Source organism: Alternaria viburni, assembly GCF_023758015.1.
Source record: "Alternaria viburni strain BMP 2772 chromosome Unknown scaffold_6, whole genome shotgun sequence".
In the NCBI taxonomy this organism is placed as follows: Eukaryota; Fungi; Ascomycota; class Dothideomycetes; order Pleosporales; family Pleosporaceae; genus Alternaria; species Alternaria viburni.
The window spans coordinates 633,658-655,828 of NW_026055775.1; the positions used below are offsets into that span (position 1 = coordinate 633,658).

General features: G+C 54.1%; 7 protein-coding genes across 7 annotated transcripts; 5 read left to right on the forward strand and 2 right to left on the reverse strand.

Annotated features, from left to right (window-relative positions):
* Window positions 1-82: 82 nt before the first annotated feature.
* J4E79_003658 (uncharacterized protein) lies at window positions 83-4,430 on the forward strand (the record flags this gene model as incomplete). Its single annotated transcript, XM_049352550.1, has 2 exons — window positions 83-3,505; window positions 3,567-4,430. 2 exons carry the CDS (start codon window positions 83-85, stop codon window positions 4,428-4,430), a joined length of 4,287 nt encoding a protein of 1,428 aa, XP_049212929.1.
* A 921-nt stretch (window positions 4,431-5,351) lies between these two features.
* J4E79_003659 (uncharacterized protein) lies at window positions 5,352-7,031 on the reverse strand (the record flags this gene model as incomplete). Its single annotated transcript, XM_049352551.1, has 1 exon — window positions 5,352-7,031. The coding sequence occupies one exon, from the start codon at window positions 7,029-7,031 to the stop codon at window positions 5,352-5,354; it is 1,680 nt and encodes a 559-aa protein (XP_049212930.1).
* A 2,028-nt stretch (window positions 7,032-9,059) lies between these two features.
* Window positions 9,060-9,781, forward strand: J4E79_003660 (uncharacterized protein; the record flags this gene model as incomplete). The annotated part of the gene is made up of 2 exons (XM_049352552.1): window positions 9,060-9,115; window positions 9,190-9,781. 2 exons carry the CDS (start codon window positions 9,060-9,062, stop codon window positions 9,779-9,781), a joined length of 648 nt encoding a protein of 215 aa, XP_049212931.1.
* Window positions 9,782-11,588: 1,807 nt separating this feature from the next.
* J4E79_003661 (uncharacterized protein) lies at window positions 11,589-13,103 on the forward strand (the record flags this gene model as incomplete). Its single annotated transcript, XM_049352553.1, has 4 exons — window positions 11,589-11,849; window positions 11,948-12,014; window positions 12,113-12,351; window positions 12,408-13,103. The coding sequence occupies 4 exons, from the start codon at window positions 11,589-11,591 to the stop codon at window positions 13,101-13,103; spliced, it is 1,263 nt and encodes a 420-aa protein (XP_049212932.1).
* A 1,722-nt stretch (window positions 13,104-14,825) lies between these two features.
* J4E79_003662 (uncharacterized protein) lies at window positions 14,826-17,267 on the forward strand (the record flags this gene model as incomplete). Its single annotated transcript, XM_049352554.1, has 2 exons — window positions 14,826-16,633; window positions 16,694-17,267. The coding sequence occupies 2 exons, from the start codon at window positions 14,826-14,828 to the stop codon at window positions 17,265-17,267; spliced, it is 2,382 nt and encodes a 793-aa protein (XP_049212933.1).
* Window positions 17,268-18,061: 794 nt separating this feature from the next.
* Window positions 18,062-19,843, reverse strand: J4E79_003663 (uncharacterized protein; the record flags this gene model as incomplete). Its single annotated transcript, XM_049352555.1, has 4 exons — window positions 18,062-18,296; window positions 18,346-19,056; window positions 19,105-19,477; window positions 19,528-19,843. 4 exons carry the CDS (start codon window positions 19,841-19,843, stop codon window positions 18,062-18,064), a joined length of 1,635 nt encoding a protein of 544 aa, XP_049212934.1.
* Window positions 19,844-20,631: 788 nt separating this feature from the next.
* On the forward strand, window positions 20,632-21,890 carry J4E79_003664 (uncharacterized protein; the record flags this gene model as incomplete). The annotated part of the gene is made up of 2 exons (XM_049352556.1): window positions 20,632-20,847; window positions 20,895-21,890. 2 exons carry the CDS (start codon window positions 20,632-20,634, stop codon window positions 21,888-21,890), a joined length of 1,212 nt encoding a protein of 403 aa, XP_049212935.1.
* Window positions 21,891-22,171: the final 281 nt, after the last annotated feature.

A 22,171-nucleotide genomic window follows, 5' to 3' on the forward strand; every position in this document is an offset into this window, starting at 1 on the left:
CTGCGGCAGTACCACTAATACGCACCCGCAGAAGCTGGTCAGCCACACAGCGTCACCGCTTCATCGTCCACCACACGCGAGCATGGCCGCCCAGGCCAACGGAAGGGCGACCAAGTCCAAACAAAATGGCAGCCTGAACGGGTCCGCCAATGGCACCGCCAACGGCCACGCAGAAAAGACGCAGCTCACCTCGCGGTCGGCTCGCTCGCGGAAGCCCAGGCGGAGTATCGCGGGCGCCTTCACGAGCATGGTTGCGAGACTCTCCACGTGGTATCTCATCATCACCTTCCTGTTCCGGTGTCCCACATCGCTGCACCAGCTCAACCACGACTCCCCACGCGTGTGCAAGCCCTACTTGCAGACCCGGTCCTTCGCTGCGCCCTATGTCGACCCCTACTACGAGACCTACGTCGCCCCGCAGATTGAGAAGGTCAAGCCCTACACGACGCCCATAACCACATTCGCCCAGGACAACTACGCAACCTACGGCGCACACAGGGTTGAGCACGCCAGGAAATACGCAGAGGCCCAGTACGAGAAGTCTGTCCAGCCCCAGCTGCAGAATGCCCAAAAGCAAATCAAGGGCCAGTACGACGTATACCTCGGCCCGCATGTCAAGAAGGCGACTGATGCTGCTGCCCCGTACTACAACGACCTCAGGACTAGCTCCGAAGAGATCTACCACCTGACACTGCTCCCGGCCTACGAGCGCTCCAAGCCCTACCTCCAACAGGGTCACGCATACGGCCACCACGTCCTCGTCGACATCGTCTATCCCCATGTCCACACCGCAAAGGATGCCACCTGGGCCTTCCTCCTCCGCACTGTGTGGCCCCAGCTGCGCGTGCTGTATGGAGACAACGTCGAGCCCCAGTTGGTCCGTATCTCTGAGCGTCTAGGCCGCTACAGGGATCAGCAGAAGATCGAGTCTGTCGTTTCTGCCGTCGATGCTGAGACAAGCCTCCCATCTCAGTCCACCAAGGATACTCCCACCATCGCAAGTTCCTCCGCCTCTATCGTCCCTCCTAGCTCTACTGAGGGATCTGGCTGGGGTGTCCTTGATGAGTTCTTCGGCAGCGAATCAGCCAGCACAGCCTCCAACGAACTCGAAGCAAAGCCAACCAAAGTCAAGCCCTCTGAGCCGAAGCTCACAGGCGCCGAACTACAAGAGAAGCTCAACCAGGATCTCCGCGACTGGCAGACCAAGTTCGCTACAGCCGCAGACAAGGGTTCCGAAGATCTCGAGGTACGCGTCGCAGAAATCACAAAACGACAGGTCGACAATGCCGTCAATGGACATGGTCAGGCTCTGGTTGTTAAGCTAGAGGAGACTGCCGATGCGACTATTGCTAAGCTGAAGAGCTACATCAAGAAGACTATTCAATCACTTCCAGAGGATGCTTCAGACGCCGAGCTTGAGGCTGCCTACGAGGACTGCGGCGCCAAGACCCGCGAGTTCGGTCTCACCGTCAAGGAGCGCGCTCAGGACATCCGTGTCTGGAAAGCGTCATACGATCAAGAGACTGACTCCCTGGTACAAGCTGCTGTCAGGAGCACTGTCGAAGTACTTGAGAAGATCCACAGCCTTGGCCTCCAAGAAGTCGGCATGCGATGGGCGTGGACTGATGGCGTCACATACAAGGACTGGCAGAACTACCACAAGCTGAGGAACACGCTCAACGAATGGCAGGCCGAAGTCGAAGCCGTTGGTAACAGGCACGAAGGCCTTCGCGTGGCCCATGAAGAATCCAAGAAGCTTGAAGACAAGGCCATGGCCATTGCGTCGGACATGGTTGCCGAGCTAGTACGCTTGAAGGATGTTTCCAAGTCTAAGATCTGGGCCGGCGATGCTAGCGATGATTTCTCTGACAAGGTCTTCGCGCCTCGTGTCCGCAAGGCTGCCCAGCAAGTTATGGATAACGTTGAGGGTGCATCGTCCCAGATTGCCGAAGCGATCCAAGGCAGCTCGACACCGCTTGCTGAGAGTATCGCATCGTCTGCCAAGGACATGTACTCCGACGTCTCTTCACAAGCGTCCGAAGCTGTTCAGGGTAGCTCAACACCTCTTACCGAGAGTATCGCATCTTCCGTCAAGGAGGCAGCATCCAAAGCATCATCGCAGGTCTCTGAGGCCGTATCAGGTAGCTCAACTCCTCTCGCTGAGAGTGTTGCTTCCTCCGTCCAACAAGCTGCATCTGAGGTTTCGTCCCAAGCATCTGAGGCTATCTATGGTGAACCTTCATCTGAGAGTATTCTCTCTCAAGCTTCGTCCAAGGCGTCTGAAGTTATTGATGACACCGCATCGAAGGCCTCCGCAGCCTACGAATCGCCTAAGAAGGTCTGGGGTGGAGCCAATGCGCAAATCATCGCTGAAGCCCGCGAGCCTGTACTTGATGAGCCGCTGGAAGACGATGACGAAGTCGTCGACACCTATTCCAGCAAGGTGCAGAGCGTGGTTGCCGACGCTGGCGACCGAGCAGCTGAGATGAGCCGAGCAGTCAGCGAAGCGCTCCTCGGTCCTGCCAAGACGCAAGGTACCGTCGAGTCTGCCTCGTCGATCGCAAGCGAACAGTACGCAAGTGCTCTTGCTGCTGCATCAAGCGTACTGTATGGTACCGAGCAACCGGCTGTTGAGAGTGCGACCAGCGTCATTGCCGACAAGTATGCTCAAGCTGTGACTGCGGCATCATACGCGATCTACGGTACCCCAACGCCTACAGCCATAATCAAGACTGTACAGGTCGAGGCAAACTCGCGATACAACGATGCTGTCAGCGCTGCGAGCAAGCAGTTCGAGAATGCGAAGGCCCAGATGTCTCTTCTGATCTCTGGAGAGCCCCAGCCTGCGCACCAAACCATGCTTTCTTACTTTGAGAAGGCCTACTCCGACTCTCTCGCAGTCGCTAGTGAGAGGTTGTCGAATGCTATGCAATACACTGAATCAGTGAAGAGCTACGCTGCCGGTCCCACTCAGGGTTACTTCGAGTCGGTCTCCTCCATCGCATCATCTCGCCTCGCTGAAGGCCTCAGCCAGGCTTCTGCCCAGTTTGCCGCACCTCAATCCACCGGTGTCGCCGACAGCGCTCGCCGACAGTACTACGAAGCTGTGGGCCTTGCGCACGCTCGTTATTCCGAGTTTACTGATGCTGCATCGAGCGCTGTATACGGCCCCCAGCAAGGCACCATTGAGTCTTTGGCTTCGGTCGCCTCTGCATCGGCCGCTTCTGCTGCATCTGTGGTTTCTGGATCGGCCGAGTCTGCCGCGTCCTATGTGTCTGGTTCAGCACAGTCGGCTGTCTCCAACGCCCAAGCAGCCGCTGAGTCAGCCGCTTCCCAAGTCAGCTCTGGTGTCATCGGTTCAGAAACCCCCTGGACTGAGTCAGTCGCCTCCCAAGCCAGCCAGAACTGGGAAGCACTCATCGCTCAAGCCAGCAGCCAGGTCTATGGCCAGCCTACACCATGGGCAGAGTCTGTGTACTCTCAAGCTGGCGCTTACGGTGCTCAGGTAAGAACTCCTTCCGATGAATAAATTGCATTTGAGACATGTGCTGACTTTGTACACGTAGGCTACCGCTGCCGCTGCTGCACAATATGCCGAGGTCCAGGCCCTTATCTCAGAGCTTGTCATTGGCAAGGAGCCCGACTTCACCGAGAGCGTCATGAACCGCTTCGCCTCCGCTTACTCCACGGGTCTGCCCGCAGCCATGGCTTCTGCCCAGTCCTATGCCAGTGAAGGTATCAACGCTGCTAGTTCGTACGCGGGCGACAGTTACGATGCTGTCACCGACGCGGCTGCTGACGCGTATGCTTCTGCTTCGTCAGTCGTCAGCGCCGTCTTTACTCCCCCTGCTATGATCGAAGATGTCCTGAGCCAGGCTAGCGCATCTTTGGATCTCGCTGTTGAGAGTGCCTCTGTCGCCCTCTACGGAACGCCCAAGGGTGCCGCTGAGCAAGCCAGCGAGTCAGTTGCGAGCGCTTACTCGTCCATCCAGTCTCAAGTGAGCGAGAAGCTCTACGGAACACAATCAGCTCAAGATAGCTTTTCGTCAGCCGCGGCATCCGCCCAAGCTGCTATCAGCGAGGCCATCTTCGGTACGCCTACCGCAGGCGACTACGTCGCGTCAGCTACAAGCAGTGCTGGTGGTGTATACAGCTCAATCTCTTCTGTAGCCAGTGTCAACGCCGAGTACGTTGCCTCTGCTGCTAGTGAGAACGCAGCCTACATTTCTTCAGCAGCCAGCTCCGCCGTCTACGGACCTGAGCAAGGAGCCATGGAGTCTGCAAACAGCCGCATCGCCGACGCCGTAGCCGCCGCCAACAGCCGTATCGCGTCCATGTACGCGGCTGCTTCTGGTAGCGCCGAGGAAGCTGTCAGCAGTATTTCCAGCGCCGCTACTCAAGCTACCCAGGCTGTGAGAGATGAGTTGTAGACTATGTATGAGTTGAGGAAGCTTGCTTCCAATATCTCCAAATCATCACCATACTCTCAACACATCACAACATAGCACCCTCGCTACGACACGACACCAACATATCATGAAGACACCCCCACCACCACAATCGTAACAACCAACCACCCCTACACAACTCCATCACTATCATCTCAAACAAATTACCCATCACCCACTACCCACAACCAAGGCCAGTTGATCTGGCCCACGAACCACGGAACACGAAACACGGAAAGTAAGGAAAGGAAAGGAAACCTGGAAAACCAACGAGGTAATGCCTATGTATGTAGCTATGAACCAGTCTCAGTCTCTTGTCTCTCTATATCTGCTCTTGCGTTTTCTCAGGATTAGCCCGACTGGATTCCGCTTTTGTTCTTATGCCAGCAAGCAAGTTCTAGCGTTGTAGTCTAGTTACTAGTTCGTTTTTCTGCGACGGGAGAAGTGGACAGAGTAATGTGATATACCCTTTTCGTTCGACTGAGATGTGTTTTTTTGGCATTCGCGTGCTGTGCTATACTTTGAGTGAGAGTCAGGTCGGTGTTGGTGGACGATGTGCATCACGAATATGTATGTGTGAAAGTGTGGGGAGAGAATGTCTTTGATTATCGTGACTTCCGTGTCATCATGTATTGCTTTGAGTGTTACTACATACAAGGTCATTAACCTTCATTCGTGCGGAGACCTCCATCGTCGTTCCATCCATCACTGGTATACCCTTTCCAAAGTCTGTACATCCAATCCATAACATCAATCTCTCATCTCGCTCGCTGTACAAAGTTGAAACCCCGAGGTTCAAAGAAAGATCAAGTCGCTCTATCAAGAAAAAGCCCAAATAACGCCAAGAAGGGGGTATGCAATGCCAAATCATACTACTGAAGAGAAAGAAGCGAAGGGACGAGTTTAGTCGCTGTCGCTCAAACTATCCCTTCGTCCAACGGCACGGACGCCACCACGACGGTAGCCATCCATGACATCTCTACCGCCCCTCTCCCTCCTCGCGTTAGTCGGGACACCGACTTGAGACACGCTCTCCATGGGGTGCACACTGCCGGCCTGGCTAAGACCGGGGATGTGGCACGGGTAGCTCATGTGGCCCTGAGAATCACCGTTGGTAGTGGTGAAGATATCAGATGCAGGGGGAGCAGGGCGCGAAGTGCGGTGTTGCTTGCGAGGCGACTCGGAGGTGGGACGCGAACGCGAGCCTGAGGGGCGGGGACGAGACTCAGAGGTTGGGCGGCCGGAGCGCGAGGTGCGGTCTTGGGAGGGGCGGTCCTGAGATGGGCGGGCTGAGCGGGAGCGGGGCGCGTGCTTGTTGGGGTCGGAGTAGAGGGACTTGTCGGCGTTGGGACGGTAGTCGGAGTAGTAGCTTGACTCGGTGACTTCGGAGGGGGCGCTGCGCTCGGTCTTGGGGGCGGCCTTGGGAGGAGGCGGTTTGGCAAAGTCTGAGGTAGAGACGCCGGTGTAGACAGTTGCGGTGTCGTCGTCGCCAGTGGTGAATGAGTAAGCTGCGGAAGGAGGAGCACGGCGAGGTCCAGAGGGGGCCTTGCTCCTTGTGGGAGCACGTGTTGGTGTGCCGGCTTCAGATGGGGCAGTGTACTCAGTGTAGGCGCGGGTGTAGTCGCTCTCGGGGGAACGGTACTCGATCATGGGACGGGTGACTTCAGCCATTTCGGGAGCCTCAGAGGGTGTGCCGTGCTTCTTGGACTTCTTCTGCTCTTCCTTTGCGCGCTTGGCCTCTGCCTTCTGTTCTTCCTTGCGGGCTTTGGCTTCAGCGGCTTCCTTCTTGGCGGCTTCCTTTTCGGCGGCTTTGGCCTTGCGCATGCGTTCCCTTGCGCGCATCTCCTTGGCTTTGGCTTCTTTCTTGGGGTCTTTGACTTCCTTGGCGTCCTTCTTGACCAGCGGTGCGTTACTAGAGACCTGGGAGCCGCCGACTTCAGATGGTTGAGAGCCGGAGTAGTCGGTGTACATGCCATCACCAACGCGGTTGAGGCCACCAACACGGGCAGCCTTCTCCTCGCGGTACTTGCGGAGCTCAGGGTCTTTGTAGTCGTTGGTGTGGTCGCGGCGGTGCTTCTTATGCCTTCGTCCGTCTCCGCCACGAAGGCCGCCCTCGCCCCTCTCGGCGTCGCGGTATTCGTTGGGGTCGACACTGGTACCAGACTCATCCGTGTAGTTGAGCTCGCTCTGTTCGCCGAAGTAGCTACCGCCGTGGACAACACTGCCGCCGCCGAGCTTGGTGCTCTTGGTTGCATTGGAGAGAGTCTTTCCGTCGGGTCCCTTACGTCTCAGCACAGTTGATTTGTAGTCCTCCCAGTCGTTGTCGCGCCACTTGAAGCCACCGTTCTTAGCCCAGAAGAAGAACCAGATAGCCCCGAGGGCGAGTCCGACACCGATGAGAGCAAACAGGGCCTGGAAGCCGGGGCCAGAGAGGTCGTTGGGTGGGCGTGCGCCTGCTGAGGCGAGGTTCTTGTATGGCTCAGGTTGGTCACGCTTGACCATTGACTTGGCCAGCTGCAGAGCATTCACGGCCATGGGCGAGAGTGCCCGCTCGTCGGCGGCAATGTCGGGATGGGGCGCCATGGTAGGCGAGAAGGTGGTGTTGGTGTTTTCGCAGGTGCAGGTCGAGTATAGCGGGTCGAACAGCGAATGCAACTGGCAGAAAGTAGTCAGAGAGTATTCTGTAGTGTTGGTAGCAATGTGTAGTGTGGGGTTTGGAGCGTGGAAGCGTGGCTCCCGTTAACTTTTGGTTTGGAGCGCGTTGGGTGCGGGTGGCTGGTGGGCAAATGCAGGAGGTTAGGACGAGGTTGGGGACGCGAGCCGACGTCACCCAAACAAAGTCGTTGATGCAGCAACAGCACGGCCGCCAACCTCAATCAACTTGACCGCCACGCGGCGTCCCGCGATTGATTGGAAGTCTGTCTAGTCCAGACGGTACAGCACACCATCTCAACAATTGTCCTCTTTTTCTTTACCGCTTTTTGACGCGACGCGTAGAAATGGACTCGGCGGTGAGGCCACGCGCGCCAACGATCGCCTTCGCGAAGAGCCCCATAAAGGGCTTGCAGCGCCCTGCATCACGCCTTTGCGGGAAGTCCACATCCTCGGACTAGTCTCATCTCTTGCGCATACCGTAGCACCGTAGTAACCGTCGTAAGCTCAGCAAAAACATTAGCGTCTTCATCCCTTCCCTTGTACCTGCATCCGAAGCATACAGGACAGCCTTGGCAACCCATGAACACCATGCGTTCAACCTCGATGGATGCGACTGCATCACTGGCAGCTGACAATTCATACACTATCTTCATCCATGCTTCTCCCGGTGATGAAAATTGTCGACCCAAATGGTGGACCCTGACTTTTGACATGTCGCCCGCCCGTCGTAGGGCGTGAAGCTAGTCACTAAAGAATTCTGTCTACCACAATTTTCAATGAACCTGCTGGAAAATTATGAGCATTGAAGTCTTCTCAAGAGTTTATTTCCTCTCTAAACCCGGGACAATTGTACGTTCATATCCCGTTGAAAAGGTTAAAAGATGGCGACGCAGACGCAAACAGCGACTTCGGTCTTCGAGCTCCAACCAACACCCAAGACCACAACCGTAAAACCTATCTATCATCCACCACGGCCATCGCAAGAAGTTTCGAGTTATGGTCACCGCACATCCGACACCGAATCTTCCACCACACCATCTGTCACAAAACCGTCTACTCTCCGCACATTCCTCACAATCTTCACCCCCTCCTTCGTCGGCTTCATAGCTAGCTTCACCAACGGCATCATCACGGTCGGCCTCCCCTCAATCGCACGTTCCATCGCGTTAGAACGCTCTCTTTACCTATGGCCTTCCTCCGTCTATGGTCTCACATCCGGCGCCGCACTTCTCATCGCTGGTTCTGTAGCTGACATCGTCGGAGCTAGACCCGTTGAATTGACTGGCATCACCTTCCTCGGTGTCTTCACGCTAGCATGTGGGTTTGCGCAGACCGGCGGGCAGCTCGTAGCCTTTCGTGCTCTCCAGGGTGTGGCGCTCGCGCTGCATTTACCTGCCTCTGTTGCCATCATTACAGGTGCTGTGCCGTCTGGAAGAGCGAGGAATCTTGGCTTTGCGTGTTTGGGGTTCAGTCAGCCGCTTGGGTTTGCTGTTGGACTGGTGTTGAGTGGTGTTATGATTGAAAGAGCGGGATGGCGGTTGGGGTTTTACGTGACTGGAGGCTGTACGTTGGCGGTGGCTGTTGCTGCGATCTGGACGCTTCCTAAACTTCCTACACAGAATCAGGATGGTGTGGTTGCGCTTTGGAAGAAGGTTGGTAAGGAGATTGATTGGGTTGGTGGTATGATATCTAGTGGTGGACTGGCTATTCTCGCATATGTCCTTGCGTATGTGTTCTCCTTCTTTTTCCCATACTCGACAAGAGCTAACAGCAAGTAGCATCATCAGCGCCGACCTGACAAGCATTCGCTCAGCAGAGACGGCCTCACTCCTCGTTGTCTGCATCCTTCTGCTTTGCGCCTTTCCAGCCTGGATGCACTACCGTGAACGACGTGGAAAAACAGCCCTCGTACCAAACAAGCTGTGGAGCAGTCTCCCCTTTACCAGCACATGCATCATGGTCGCACTCTCTTATGGCGTTATGAATTCCATTGAGCTCTTCTCCAGTCTGTAGTATGTATCCTCCAGCATCCTCCAGCATTCTGTTGTGCAACATAGCAAAAGTCCATGGCTAACCCCACGTCCAGTTTCCAAGAAGTCCAACACGCCTCCATGCTAGCAACATCCCTCTACCTCCTCCCCAACCTCCTGGCCGGCGTCCTGATCCAAATATCCGTCGGACTATTCGTCCACCGCATTCCTGCCCGCTGGCTCGTCGCCGGCTCCGCCTTAATCTGCGCCATCTCGCCCCTCCTAATGGCCGTCGTGCCACCAGCATGGAGCTACTGGAAACTCGCTTTCTGGGCGCAGATATTCGCCCCGTTCAGTGCCGATGTCTTATTCACCGTCGGTCTCATCATTGTGAGTGACAACTTCCCGGAGAAGACGCAGGCGCTGGCTGGTGCTGTGTTCAATACTGTTGCGCAGTTTGGCATGAGTTTGGGCATGGGTAGTTGCCAGGTTGTTGCACTGGGGGTTCAGGCTAAGAGCGGGAGTACGGGTACTGGTGGCCATGGTGATGGTGATGATGGCGAGGCGTTTGAGGGACAGGACGATGTTGCTGTTTTGAAGGGGTATAGGGCGAGCTATTGGCTTATGTTCGGGTATATGGTCGTTTGTATGATGATCGCTGTCGTGGGATTGAGGAAGGCGGGTAGGGTCGGACTGAAGAGGGAGTAACCGGTTGGCTATACAGGAATGCTGTCGGAAAGCACCAATGCGGTTTTCGCAGCCGCTTGAGGTCCGAAAGAAGGTCAAATAGACCATCTAACACCTAACTCAGACAAAACGGGCAAGTATATATAAAGCAGCGTCGGGCTCCACGCCATGAAGTATACCAAGTAGTACACCAGCCACCATGCAAGAAAGTGTTTGAAGTTCGTCGTTATTCCACCTTGTCTTTCTCCCACTATCAAATTGACAAGGGGCACCTGGCAGTATACGTTCCACAGGCACAGTGGTACCATCATGTAGAAGATGTGGAATATCTTTGCGCTGGTCAATTGTGAAGGTGTCGGCCGTATCATCATCTGTACATAGGCCGAGAAAGCGCAAGCGGCGTTGATAACTAGCGACGACATGGCGAAAATGTGGGAATGTGTGTTTGGGAAGTCTGAAGAAGATGAAAAAAGGTTGTGTGGAAGAAACGCAACGAAGAGTGACGATTAGCCAAGATCATGTTCAGGTTTTGCGGTGGCTCTACCAAGTTTCGCATATACCTTATGTTACCCACAGCCATTCTTTAGCGAATCTTGCGCGATTACAACGAAGGCCATAGCGATTCGTTCAGTATGCCACGTTCTTGGTTGGTCTTCCCGCTAGAGCTTGAAGGAGCGAACGGAGTAGGGTGCGCGTCGACATCTCCATACTCCAAGATGCCTCAATCCACCTTGTACACGAAAAAAAACTGAACAGCCCTGGAGGTCTGCGGATTACATTGAGACAAAAACCTGTAAAGTAGGTAATCTAACGTTAACGTAGGCTCTAGGGTGTTTAGCTTTCATTAGGTTGACGTGAATCGATGTGGATAATAGAAACACGAACGATCGTTGCGCTCCATGGCGTTGCCATGATCGCCGCCAAGACAACACGTGCACCCCGCCCCGCCACAGCGAACCTCGGAACGCTTCACTGCTCCTGCGCAACCTTTCCAACTCGTTACACATGACTTAATGGCTCAATACCTAGGTACACAACCACGATGTGGAGTCGATCATACAGTTCAGCAGATGACCACTCACACTCTACAACAAACACACCGCGTTCAGTGGTAATAGCGCCTCCGCAGCCCACCTGCCCGACTGGCATTAAACTCCTACGGAGCAAAGGCTCGCCCAGGAAGCTGTTTCCATTGCGATGGTAATTAATATCCCAAGGCCACGATAAGCTCGAAGGCGACCCAAGCATCATGCGCCTAGACGGATCAGCAGGGGACCAAACCGCCATAGCCAGCGAACTGCCTAAACCAGTAGGCACGTAAACGCCAAGGTTCGCCGTCAACGAATGGTCGCGCATTTGTGTTTTTATGATCGTCTCTATCTCGAATTTAGCAGCACCCGATTCCAGGATCTTCTTGTGGTCGCGCTCGTTATGTGGTGATTCGATTGCGATTACTTTGTTCTTTGGTTGGTTGAGTACATGATGACGCTGATTTGTCGGCCCCATCCAAATCAGAGACCAAACAAACAATGATCTGGGAGTCTACATTACCCTACGGATCTCCCAAACTTTCGTTTTCGTACTAGTATAGTCTGCAGTCACCTGTTTCGTTCCTTCCGTTCATGGTGCTAGCGACCGGGTCGGCGCGAATCTGGGGATCTTTGACGACCTTCCGCATCTGCATTGGAGGAGCCGGGGCTAACCTTTTAGTGCCGGTATAGAGCAGGGCTGCGCGATATCATCTGGTCTACCACTGAATATAAAGGTAGCATAATCGGTGCCTTCATCTGGAGTCTTCCCTCACGCTTCTCCTTCATCCTCACATACCATGAAGCTCCTCAACATCGCCCTTGCTTCTTTAGGCTTAGCGTCTGCGGCCACCGTCAACACGAAGAAGATCAACTACGATGACTGGAAGGTGTACCGCGTCAATGTCGGTTCCAACGCTGCCAAGATCGACGATGTCATGAGCAAGCTCTCACTTGACTTGTGGAAAGGCAAGCCAGCATCCAGCGATGTGGTCGACGTTATGGTCCCACCTTCGGCAGTCAAGGACTTTGAAGCGTCTACAAAGGACATAGAGGGTAAAGTAACCGCCACGAGTACATTTGAACATACTTAGCTAACTTTTTGACAGTTTGTAGCCTCCTAGCTACGATTCTTTTTTTGACACTAACAACTGGATAGACCAAGGTCATGCACGACAACCTTGGCCGTTCTATCGCGGACGAGCAAACTGTCAGCATATATGCCGGTAAGTTTACTCCGTTCCATGCAAGGAAAACACCCCAGAAGTCTACATTGTCGTAGGGAACTTGTAAACTTTTGTTTCCATTCTAACGTATGCTCCAGCCGGTGCAGCACCAAGTGCCTCTTGGTTCAACGCGTACCACTCCATTGCCGACCATATGCAATGGATCACAGATCTTGCCGCGGCGTACCCAAAAAATGCTGAAGTAGTCTCCGCTGGCAAGTCAGTCGAGGGCCGCGACATCAAAGGTATCCACATCTGGGGCAGCGGCGGCAAGGGATCCAAGCGGGCTGTAGTCTGGCACGGCACAGTCCACGCACGAGAATGGATCACAACAATGGTATGTCAAAACTTTGCCCTGGAAGCGAATGTCATTATACTAATCGATTCGTCCAGGTCGTCGAATACGCTGCGTACCAGCTGCTCACATCCACCGACTCAACCACGGCCGGTTTCAAGAACTCGTACGATTTCTACATCTTTCCCATCGTGAACCCAGATGGCTTCGCCTACACCCAGTCAGCCGACCGCTTGTGGCGCAAGAACCGCCAGACCACTCCCTCAGCGTCTTGCGTAGGCCGCGACATCAACCGTAACTGGCCATCCCACTGGGACCTACCCCAAGGCGCATCGACTTCCCCCTGCGCACAGGATTACAAGGGCCCTTCTGCAGGTGACGGTGTAGAGACTAAGCTGCTCAAGGCCCAACTCGACAGCTTAGCCGCCGGCCGCGGAATCGCGCTGTACATGGACATCCACGCCTACAGCCAGCTTTGGATGTACCCATACGGATATACATGCTCTGGTGTCGTCCCCAACTCCTCGAAGTATGCTTCCCTTACCAAGGGCGCCATCGCCGCTGTCAAGGCTGTGCACGGAACTACGTTCACAGGTGGCCCTATCTGCAACACTATTTACCAGGTCAGTGGCGACTCTGTGGACTACGCTTTCGAGGTTGCCAAGGCAAACTATTCCATGACGGTTGAGTTGAGGGATACCGGCAACTACGGATTCGTCCTGCCCGCTGCGCAGATCTTGCCCAGTGGTGAAGAGATGTGGGCTGGATTGAAGTACTTGTTGGCGAACATGTAGATGATGGGTTGTACGCAATGTGTAGGTGTTGACGGCGTTTGAAGAGAGGTGGAATGTAGCGATACCTTGAGATGGTGATGATAGTATGCTTCCATTCCTGTTGATAGTAGAGTCACAACAATACAACAAAGTGATAAAGCGGTCATCCGTGCCATCTGCCTGTTCCCTGCTCACGGCTATTACTCCCAGAGCTCACGGTACTACCCAGCTCTCCCATCTCAGCGACGACAATAGCCAAAACATCTCTCCTATCCATTCCCCTAAGCTGCACCAAGCCACGAACAAGTAGCCAGCTTCCCATCATGACAACGCTCAGAAGATCGACAACGCATAGCAGTTTTCCAGAGCCCGTTCTTGCACATGAAGAGCACGCCTCCATTCCCGTTGTTCTCCCGCAACATACATTTCGGTACGCCTTCCTCGCACCGGCGGTTCAGAGTGTTGTCGCGAGAAGAAAGCGTAGCGTCGATGCACTGAGGTGATGGCTTATCGGTGCAGCGACATGTGTCGCGTGCCTCCCACTTTCCGTGCTCGCAAATGTTTATGCCGTCGTAGCCGCTATGGAGGGTAGTGAGGCATTGTAGTTCGCCTTCTGTGCACTGTGCTGGCGAGGGGAGGTTCGCGCTGTTGCTGTTGTGGTCGGAGAGTACGCCGCGTGGTACGGCGGAGCTGAGGGCGGTCACGCTTAGGCTCGTGATGATGATACTGAGGTACTTCATTGTGGAGATGTAGAGATAGTGGATGAGTGGTGTAGAAGGTCAGTAGGGAGAGCTGGTAGTGCTAGATATAGGTGGGTGCAGGACCTGAGGGGAAAGAGCGTTACTTTCTCTTGGCAGGTGTGGCGGTAGGTGAGGAAGTGAGAGCCTTTAGGCACTTCATTATGTTGCCTATGTCATTTTTATAGCTCAGCCGAGGGTCTGTGAGATGCTGTCAACCCATGTGGACTATGTCTAAGTGTACTGTCCTAACGCATAATGGCCGCGATCTGCCACTCACAATTTCCGCAATACATACTATACCCATACATTCTACATATTGATGGAGATTATCGCACTAGCTTTGCAACAAGGAAGCCTTTTCAAGTGAGTACGATAGGCAATAGATGGTAGTACAGCTTTTAAGATGACCAATTTTGCAAATTGTGTGTGCCCAGGTCGTGCGCGAGCAGTCGCACGCAACTGGAAAGAACGTATGGCTAAGTTCCGACTAGCCTGTGTGACTGCCAAATCTGAGAGAAGAGTGCTTAAGCGTACATCTGATATGAGCGATCCAGTTGTCAATTATGCGTGTGGTGAGAGATCCCAGTGAGATCAAGGAAGCGAAGGGAAAGGTAATGGTTCGCAACGAAAGACATAACCCATCTCATCAGGTAGGTGTATGAGCATGGCTGTGATGAGGACTTGGAGTAGGATATGCGAATCAGTCGCGTGAGAGTCTTCCAAGGTTGCCTGCCAACACGTGACGCGCTCTCTGCTCTTGAGAGCCATCGGCGGTCATAGCGCCAAGAGCTTGTTGTTTGCCTAAACACCACACTACCTCAATTTTACACACGCGACCCTCCACCGCACACATTGGCGTAAATATCTTTCTTTGGTCGCGATCGAACAGCAGTCGCTGGACTGGTCCAGTCCTATCAACTACATCCAGATCAGTAAAGCATCGATGTATGTGTTGACCTCTTTCGATCGCGCAAAATACTGACATACCCATAGAATTGGCAAGATGGACGATGTTGATACCATTCTCGAGATTCTGCGGAAGGACAACGACGCAGAGCCTGACCTGCCACCGGAGTTAGTGCTTGATACAGCTGCCGCGCTGAGCCGCAACATCTTCACGCACTGGCACCGTCTGAACGCAATTGTGCAGCGACACGAAGGCGCCATACGGATTCGATGGAGAAAGAAGTCTGCGGCGAAGCGTCGAGAACTATTTCAAGTAGTCTTCCCCGGAATGCCCGACCTGCACCGACCGGATGTCGACAACATGCATGGCAATTTCACTGAATGTGCTTGCGGAGAACCAAACCATGTGGCAACCAGCAGCGAGCTCAGACCTTATATCAATTCAGAAGACTTGTCGGACGTCAAGTCCCTGCTTGTGTTCATCAACGCCCGGGCGCGCAATCGTCCTGCCACGTTTGCTGAATCGGAACTCAGCTTCTCTGGCATGGCCGTCCCATGCCAGGCTACCCGCTATCCGCATGTCCTCATAAATCTCTGGGACCAAGACTCAAAGACACAGGAATTCAACGAAGAGATGTATGGCCGAATCAAAGGGCTTGAGTCCGAACCCCACGCTGTCCCTGAAGATCAGGCGATGCATTCTTTGAATCCCCTAGGAGAGGGCCTCCAGATACTCCGCATCCAGGAAGGCGTACTAAGGTTCCTCGTCGGCTGTTGCGAAAACATCATGCATGACATCCTTCCAGAGACGCTGTGCAGCGACGATTATCCGCTTTTATCAGAACCGCCGAGCTTGTCAGATCCGGAAGAGCTGAGCAGTAGTCTTGCAGATGCATGCAGAAAGGCGCCATTTGGTCCGCGAGGCGAGCCAAACTTTGCACGTATCCGGCACCTTATCTCGACAGCAGTGGAAAAGTGCGAGGACCATGCCTGGGCGTTGCGCGAAGACCCTGCGTATTTCGCAGAATATGTTCAAGATCACGCCGAACATCGACATGAGAATATACTGAACGAAGCCGGAGAACCATCGAAGAGACTTGGAACCAGCGAGTTCTACTCCCTGGTTCTCCGTGAGACATTGAACAAGGCGTACGCGGGCCTGGTCTTCTGGGATCAGCTTTACCGACTTTCAAGCGAAGTCGAAGTTCTTCACAGACTGGCTTTGCAGGTGGAAGCAAGCGAAGAGCTTGTCAAGCGCTATGCGGATAGTGTGGAGATGTTGTACTACATGTTGAGTCTAGGTAGTTACGACGCCGCGGGTCTCATTAGGCACTTCTTGATGGGTGCACCACAGTTACGCCATCTTATGATGAGAGTTACCATACCAGCAGGATGCGACAAGGTGCTCGAAGGTGAATCTGATTACAGAACCACAGAAGTGGAAAGTAACGATATCATCGGACAGCGCGTGAGGAAGCTCTTGACCCGGACGACCGCCTTCACTCAGATCGTCGACTACACCCATCTCAATCTAGATTGCCTTGAAACGTACTTTAGGCGAGAGCCTTCCGCCAAAGAGAAAGTCTCGCCATTCATAGAGGACTACCTGAATACGCTTTCAGTGTGCGTTGAGTGTCTTCATCAACTGCGAGTGTCTTCCTGCTACGTCAATTTAAGGAATCAGTTCGATCGTGGGCGAAAGGGCCCCATGTACGCCGAGTGGTATCTCAAATTTATGCGACCTTTGGCGCGCTGGAGAAAGGTTCTAGACGATGGAGGTGTCATTGCCCCAGATCTTGGTAATCCATCCAATGGCAGGTTCGATTATCCGAGTGAGAGCGTCCGAACAAAGCAGACAGTGGGAGCGCGTCGAAAAGCGGAACGCAACCTGGACAAGTTTTGGAGGTACATCGACAATGCTTTTCGCAAGCGTACAGGATATTCTCAACACGATACCATTCGCAGACTCTTGGACAAAGGTGGCCCGATGCTAAGAACGGCTCCGTGGAGTGACTCCGAAGATCTTGACACGGCATCAACACCGTCTCCTGTGTACGAGTATCAGGCCACATCCGAGATCTTCCACGACCCAACCAAAGAGATCACTGGGAATTTCAATCGCCTAGATGTCAATGATAGAACCAAAGCGAAGACGCATGGCGAGATGACAGCCATAGCCCAGGATGCCGATGAGGATGTACTTGAGCGATCGGCTGCCATTTCGAAACCGTTGTACCACGTCGGCAAGGACGCCTATATCGTGATCAAAGCACTTTTTCACGTGCCAAACGACAGCGAACCCCCGGGTAAAGTCCGCTGGGATCAAGTCGTAGCCACGCTTGCCAAGCTTGGATTCGCCGTCGAGAAGCTACACGGATCTGCATGGCAATTCACACCGAAGAAGCTGAACTTACCACGCGGAATCCAGTTCCATGAGCCGCATCCGAGCGGTGAAGTGCCATTGACTCTGGCCAGACGCTACGGACGTCGACTAGCGCGTGCGTACGGATGGGAGGCAGCGATGTTCAAGCAGAAGTAATGATGGTAGCGCATGCAGTGACTTGGCGTTTGTGATGGCAGTGAATGTCGGTGTTTGAGGGGACTGGTACTATTTGGAAGGAGCGTCTGGCGTTTCTTCGGAGCTAGCGCAGCAGCCGCACACGTACGCTCCTTTTTGTCGACTTCGTGGAGCGTGAGTTTGGTGGCGCTTAATTGAGTGGTAGATAGGCGGTGCTGATTAAGTCGACTGCTGAGATTCGGTCATGTCAGTGTCAGACCTACGTAGTCAGACTTCTAATAAAAGACGCGGGTCGCTCCATTGTGGTTTCTCATGAGCGTGTTTTGCGCGTCAACATCAAGGACTGATTCGTATTGACGCGTGAACTCAAACTCGTTACCAATCGTTTCCGAAGTTGCCGGTGGAAGTTTTCTTGTCGGCGTGATGGGGGTTGGGGGCGCAGAAGACGCGAAATTGCGTGTGAGGTTTGCGACAGCGGATGATGACGCGCTAATGGCTTGGCAGTGACCTTCGTAGGCAGGAACATCCCACGCTCTCGTGTACCTGTTTCTCACGAAGGTACAAACTCCCTCGCGGAACAAAACAGTCACGATTAGAGTACAAAAAAAAAAGGTCGTGTGTAGAAGGGGTATATTGTTACTGCAGTGATGTTTCCACTACAGCTTCTAGGTAAGAGGATCTAGTAATTGAGGGGGTACTGTGAGAATCGGAACCTTCATCAATCGTCTAACCCAAGCGAATCCATCACGCCGAACTTTCGTCACATGAAATCATCCGTCGTAATAATCAGAGGTGCTCACCGTGGGGCACAGCGCCTATCGGCTAGATGCGCCGTCGATCTCCTTTTGAGCATCGACAGCAGCGGCCGGGTCTGACTCTTTGTCCTTGTTGCCGGTTTCCTGACGAATCGGTAGCTCTGAGCTCGTCTCACCAGCAGTCTTTGTAGCGTCATCAACTCCCGCGACCGGAGCGTTAGCGAAGTGTACTTTGCGGTCTGGTGTCTCCGAGATCCTTCTAAGTTCTGTGACAAACGACTCGCCCCACCATGCGCTATTTGAAGTTAGAACGTGTCGGTCGAGATGTGATCGTGGGTACTTACCTAGTGTATTTCCGTACGTATTTGGACAGCTTCTGGTAGTTTAGACTGCGTTGCTCATCGCCCATGGTGACTGCGTCATGGATAGCATCCGCCAACTCCTCGGTGTTCCATGGGTTGACGATAAGACTGCCGTTCAAGCTCTGTGCAGCACCAGTGAACTCGGACAAGATCATGACACCGTGTCGCTTCTCTTGTGTCGCGATGTACTCGTAAGACACCAGGTTCATACCGTCGCGTGTCGAAGACACGAGACAGACATCTGAGACAGCATAGAGCGCAATAAGCTCGTCGAAAGAGACCGACTTGTGCATGAAGTGGATGGGCATGAACTCGATAGTGCCGAACTTGCCGTTGATGCGACCAACAAGCTCATTGACGACTGCGCGGAGGTTCTGGTACTCCTCGACGTCTTGCCGAGAAGGAACGGCGACTTGTACAAGAACGACCTTGCCGATCCATTCGGGATGCTCTGTGAGGAACACCTCGAGAGCGTGCAGCTTCTGTGGTACACCCTTGATGTAGTCAAGGCGATCAACACCAACGATGAGCTTCACACCCTGGAACTTCTTCTCGAGGGCTGCTATCCGCTCTTGTACCTTGGGCTTCTGGAGACCCTCGTCGAACTTCTCGGGATCGATACCGATGGGGAAAGCGCCGACAGTAACGACCTTGCCCTTGAACTCGACTCCGTTTGGTGTTGTGGCAAGTCCCCTGGTCCGAGTTAGTAAGTGCGAAGTCTGCCCTTAGGTTGACACCTACAGAATGCGCGAGCAACTGCTCAGGAAATGACGAGCATAGTCATATGTGTGGAAGCCAATGAGGTCGCAGTGGAGAACGCCGAGCAGGATCTCATTGCGGACGGGGAGGATCCGGTAGATCTCGGAACTGGGGAATGGTGTGTGCAGGAAGAAGCCAATCTTGACATTCTTCTTGGTGTTGCCGAGCTCTTCGCGCAACATGGCGGGCATGAGCATCAGGTGGTAGTCGTGCACCCAGACCATGTCGTTGTCTTGTACGTCCTTTGCGACGGCCTTTGCGAACAGGCGGTTGGCCTCGGTGTAGGCGTCCCAAGCGGACTCGTCGAAGGTAATCTCACCGGGGTGGTAGTGGAAAAGCGGCCACATGATCTCGTCTACAATTGTTAGTGCTGGCAGCGACATGGTTCTATGAGGGTTATCTCACTTGAGAATCCGTTGTAATGCCTGTCTGCGAGCTCGTCGTCGAGCATGACAGGTACCGCGTTGTACTTCTCCTTGAGCTGGTCGTTCAAAGTCTTTGTCTCGTCCTCGGGGACTTCAAGTCCGGGCCAGCCATACCACTGGAAGGTGGTGGTCTTGGAGAGTCCGCTCAAACCGCTGACCAGTCCTCCCGAGGACATGGACATGTCGTACTTGCCCTCATCGGAGCGCTTGATGGTGATGGGCAGTCGATTCGACACGAGCAGCAGACGTCCTTCCGACGACTCGGGCTGCTTGAGGGTTGTGGGCGCGTTAGACATCTTGGCGGTGGATATGTTGGATAGTGGGGGTTGTAAGGTGGTTGAGTCGCGAAACTCCTGACAGGAAATTTATCTGCGGCGTAGGGTGTTGGGCGAGGTCAGCATTCACCTCCGCAACGTGGCTGGGGCCGGTGAGCAGGCGGTGTGGGTAGGTTTCCTCTGGCGCGAGGGGGGAGGGATCAGTTATTTTAATTGTGGTGCTGGCGTGACGAAAGAATGATAATAGATCAAGGCCCGCTCGAAGGTGGAGGCGGCTTCTCGCAGGTTCCGAGCTCAAGCGTCCAGAGTTGGCAGACGGCAGGGCGCAGTTACAACCCGGACAGATGCTAAAGTTAAAGATGACTGGGGCTAGGGGCGGTCGGGACTGGCGGCATGCAGCTCGGTCGCTGACAGGTGTAGGCCGCGTTGGAAAACACTGAATGAAGCTGGCGGTGTCTGTGTGAAACTTGGGAATAAATGTGACGTCGGTCGTGGAGCTGCCCAACCCAGCAGACGCGGGGCGCTCACAGACCAACTCGACGTCAAAGGGCGGCGCCCAGCATCATCTATGGGCATCTGCATTGGCAATGCCATGCGATTCATGCAATCAGCAGGAAAGAATGGGATTCAACTGATACATCGCCGTGGCTCGACACGACGAATTCCCCGCAGGCCCTGATGCCACTTGACGCCATTGGGTCTCTCCGCGGAGTCACGTGTACGCTACCGGCGACGTGCCTGCCCTAACCGCCGCGTCTATCGCGTACGGCCGTCGATCATCAACACCATCTGCGAACGCGCTGCGCATCATGTCGGATTCCGAAGCAGACCAGCCCTCTGAGGCGAACATTTCAAACAAACTGCGCGACATTGTCATCGCGATCCACAAATCTGGAAAAAGCGAGGATCTGACCGTCAAGCGCGTTCGGGCGCGCGCAGAGAAGGAGCTAGCCCTAGACGAAGGCTTCTTCAAGACAGACTCGACATGGAAAGAGAAGTCACAGAAAGTCATCGTAGACGCAGTGGTATGAAGCCCGACTTCCAATGCCTAACAGGTACTAAAAATATGTAGGAGAAGTTCTGCTCCGATGAGCCCACACCACAGCCTACTCCCAAAAAAGCCGCCCCCAAACCCAAAGCGAAGCCTGCCGAAAAGAAGACCAAGGCTGCCACCGAGAACGCCAGAGGCACCAAGCGCAAGGCTGCGGCACCTGCCAAGAAACCTAAGAAGCGCGCGAAGACCGAGTCCGAAGAATCTGAAGCTGAGCTCTCAGAACCACCCGCCGAGATATCCGACGCAGAAAGCGAGCCACCCAAGAAGTTAGTACGGCGGGGGAAGAAGACTGTGACAGAAGATTCGGACGAGGAGGATTCGCCGAAGCCAACGTCCAGACCCGGCGCCGCGGTCGACGATGAGAGCGACGCCGAACCCGAGCCAGCGAAGAAGGCAGACACAAAGGGCGACGTATCTGACAGTGATCTGTCCAGCGTCATAGACGAAGAGCCCAAGAAGAAGAAGAAAGCCCCTGCAGCGAAGGGCAAGAAAGAAAAGGCTCCAGCGAAACCGAAAGCGGCGCCCAAAGCGAAGACCGAGGACGATCCCGACACCGCTGAAGTCAAGCGACTCCAAGGCTGGCTCGTGAAGTGTGGCATCCGAAAAGTCTGGTCGCGCGACCCCGAACTGTCCCAGTGCGACACATCGAAGGATAAGATCCGTGTGCTCAAGGGCTGGCTGAAGGACGTGGGCATGGATGGCAAATACTCGGTTGAAAAGGCAGCCAAGATCAAGGAGCAGAGGGAGTTTGCGAAAGACCTCGAGGCAATCAAAGAGGGCGAAGCGGCGTGGGGAAAGGCAAGTGAAGTCACCGCTACGGGTCGACCAAGCCGAAGGGCAGCAGCAAAACCTGTACCACAGCAGAAGGTTGTACTGGAAGACGATAGCGAGGAAGAGGCTGGCGGCGATGATAACGAAGACGACGATGACGATGATGACGACGATGTCCAGGGCGAATCGGAAGAAGAGGAGGATGATAAGAGCGGCGACAGCGGAGGTGACGACTCCGAATGAGCTATATCTGCAACTTCTAATGTCATTCGCCGCGCTTGCATACGCTTGTCATTGTGGAGCGTACGACACCATATCTAATACATGCGCATGGTTTAGTCGGGGCGTAGTAGGTCGTTTGATACCCACAAAAGCTGTTCTGATCTTTTTCAACCCGAATTTGTGCATTTTGTCACAACCTTCAAGACTACATACCCGGGAACTCTTGTTGACTAAAGGAATGGAATAGTCTTGAAACAAGTCATAACAAAAACACACGATAAGTGTCGACAGAACGCGACGCG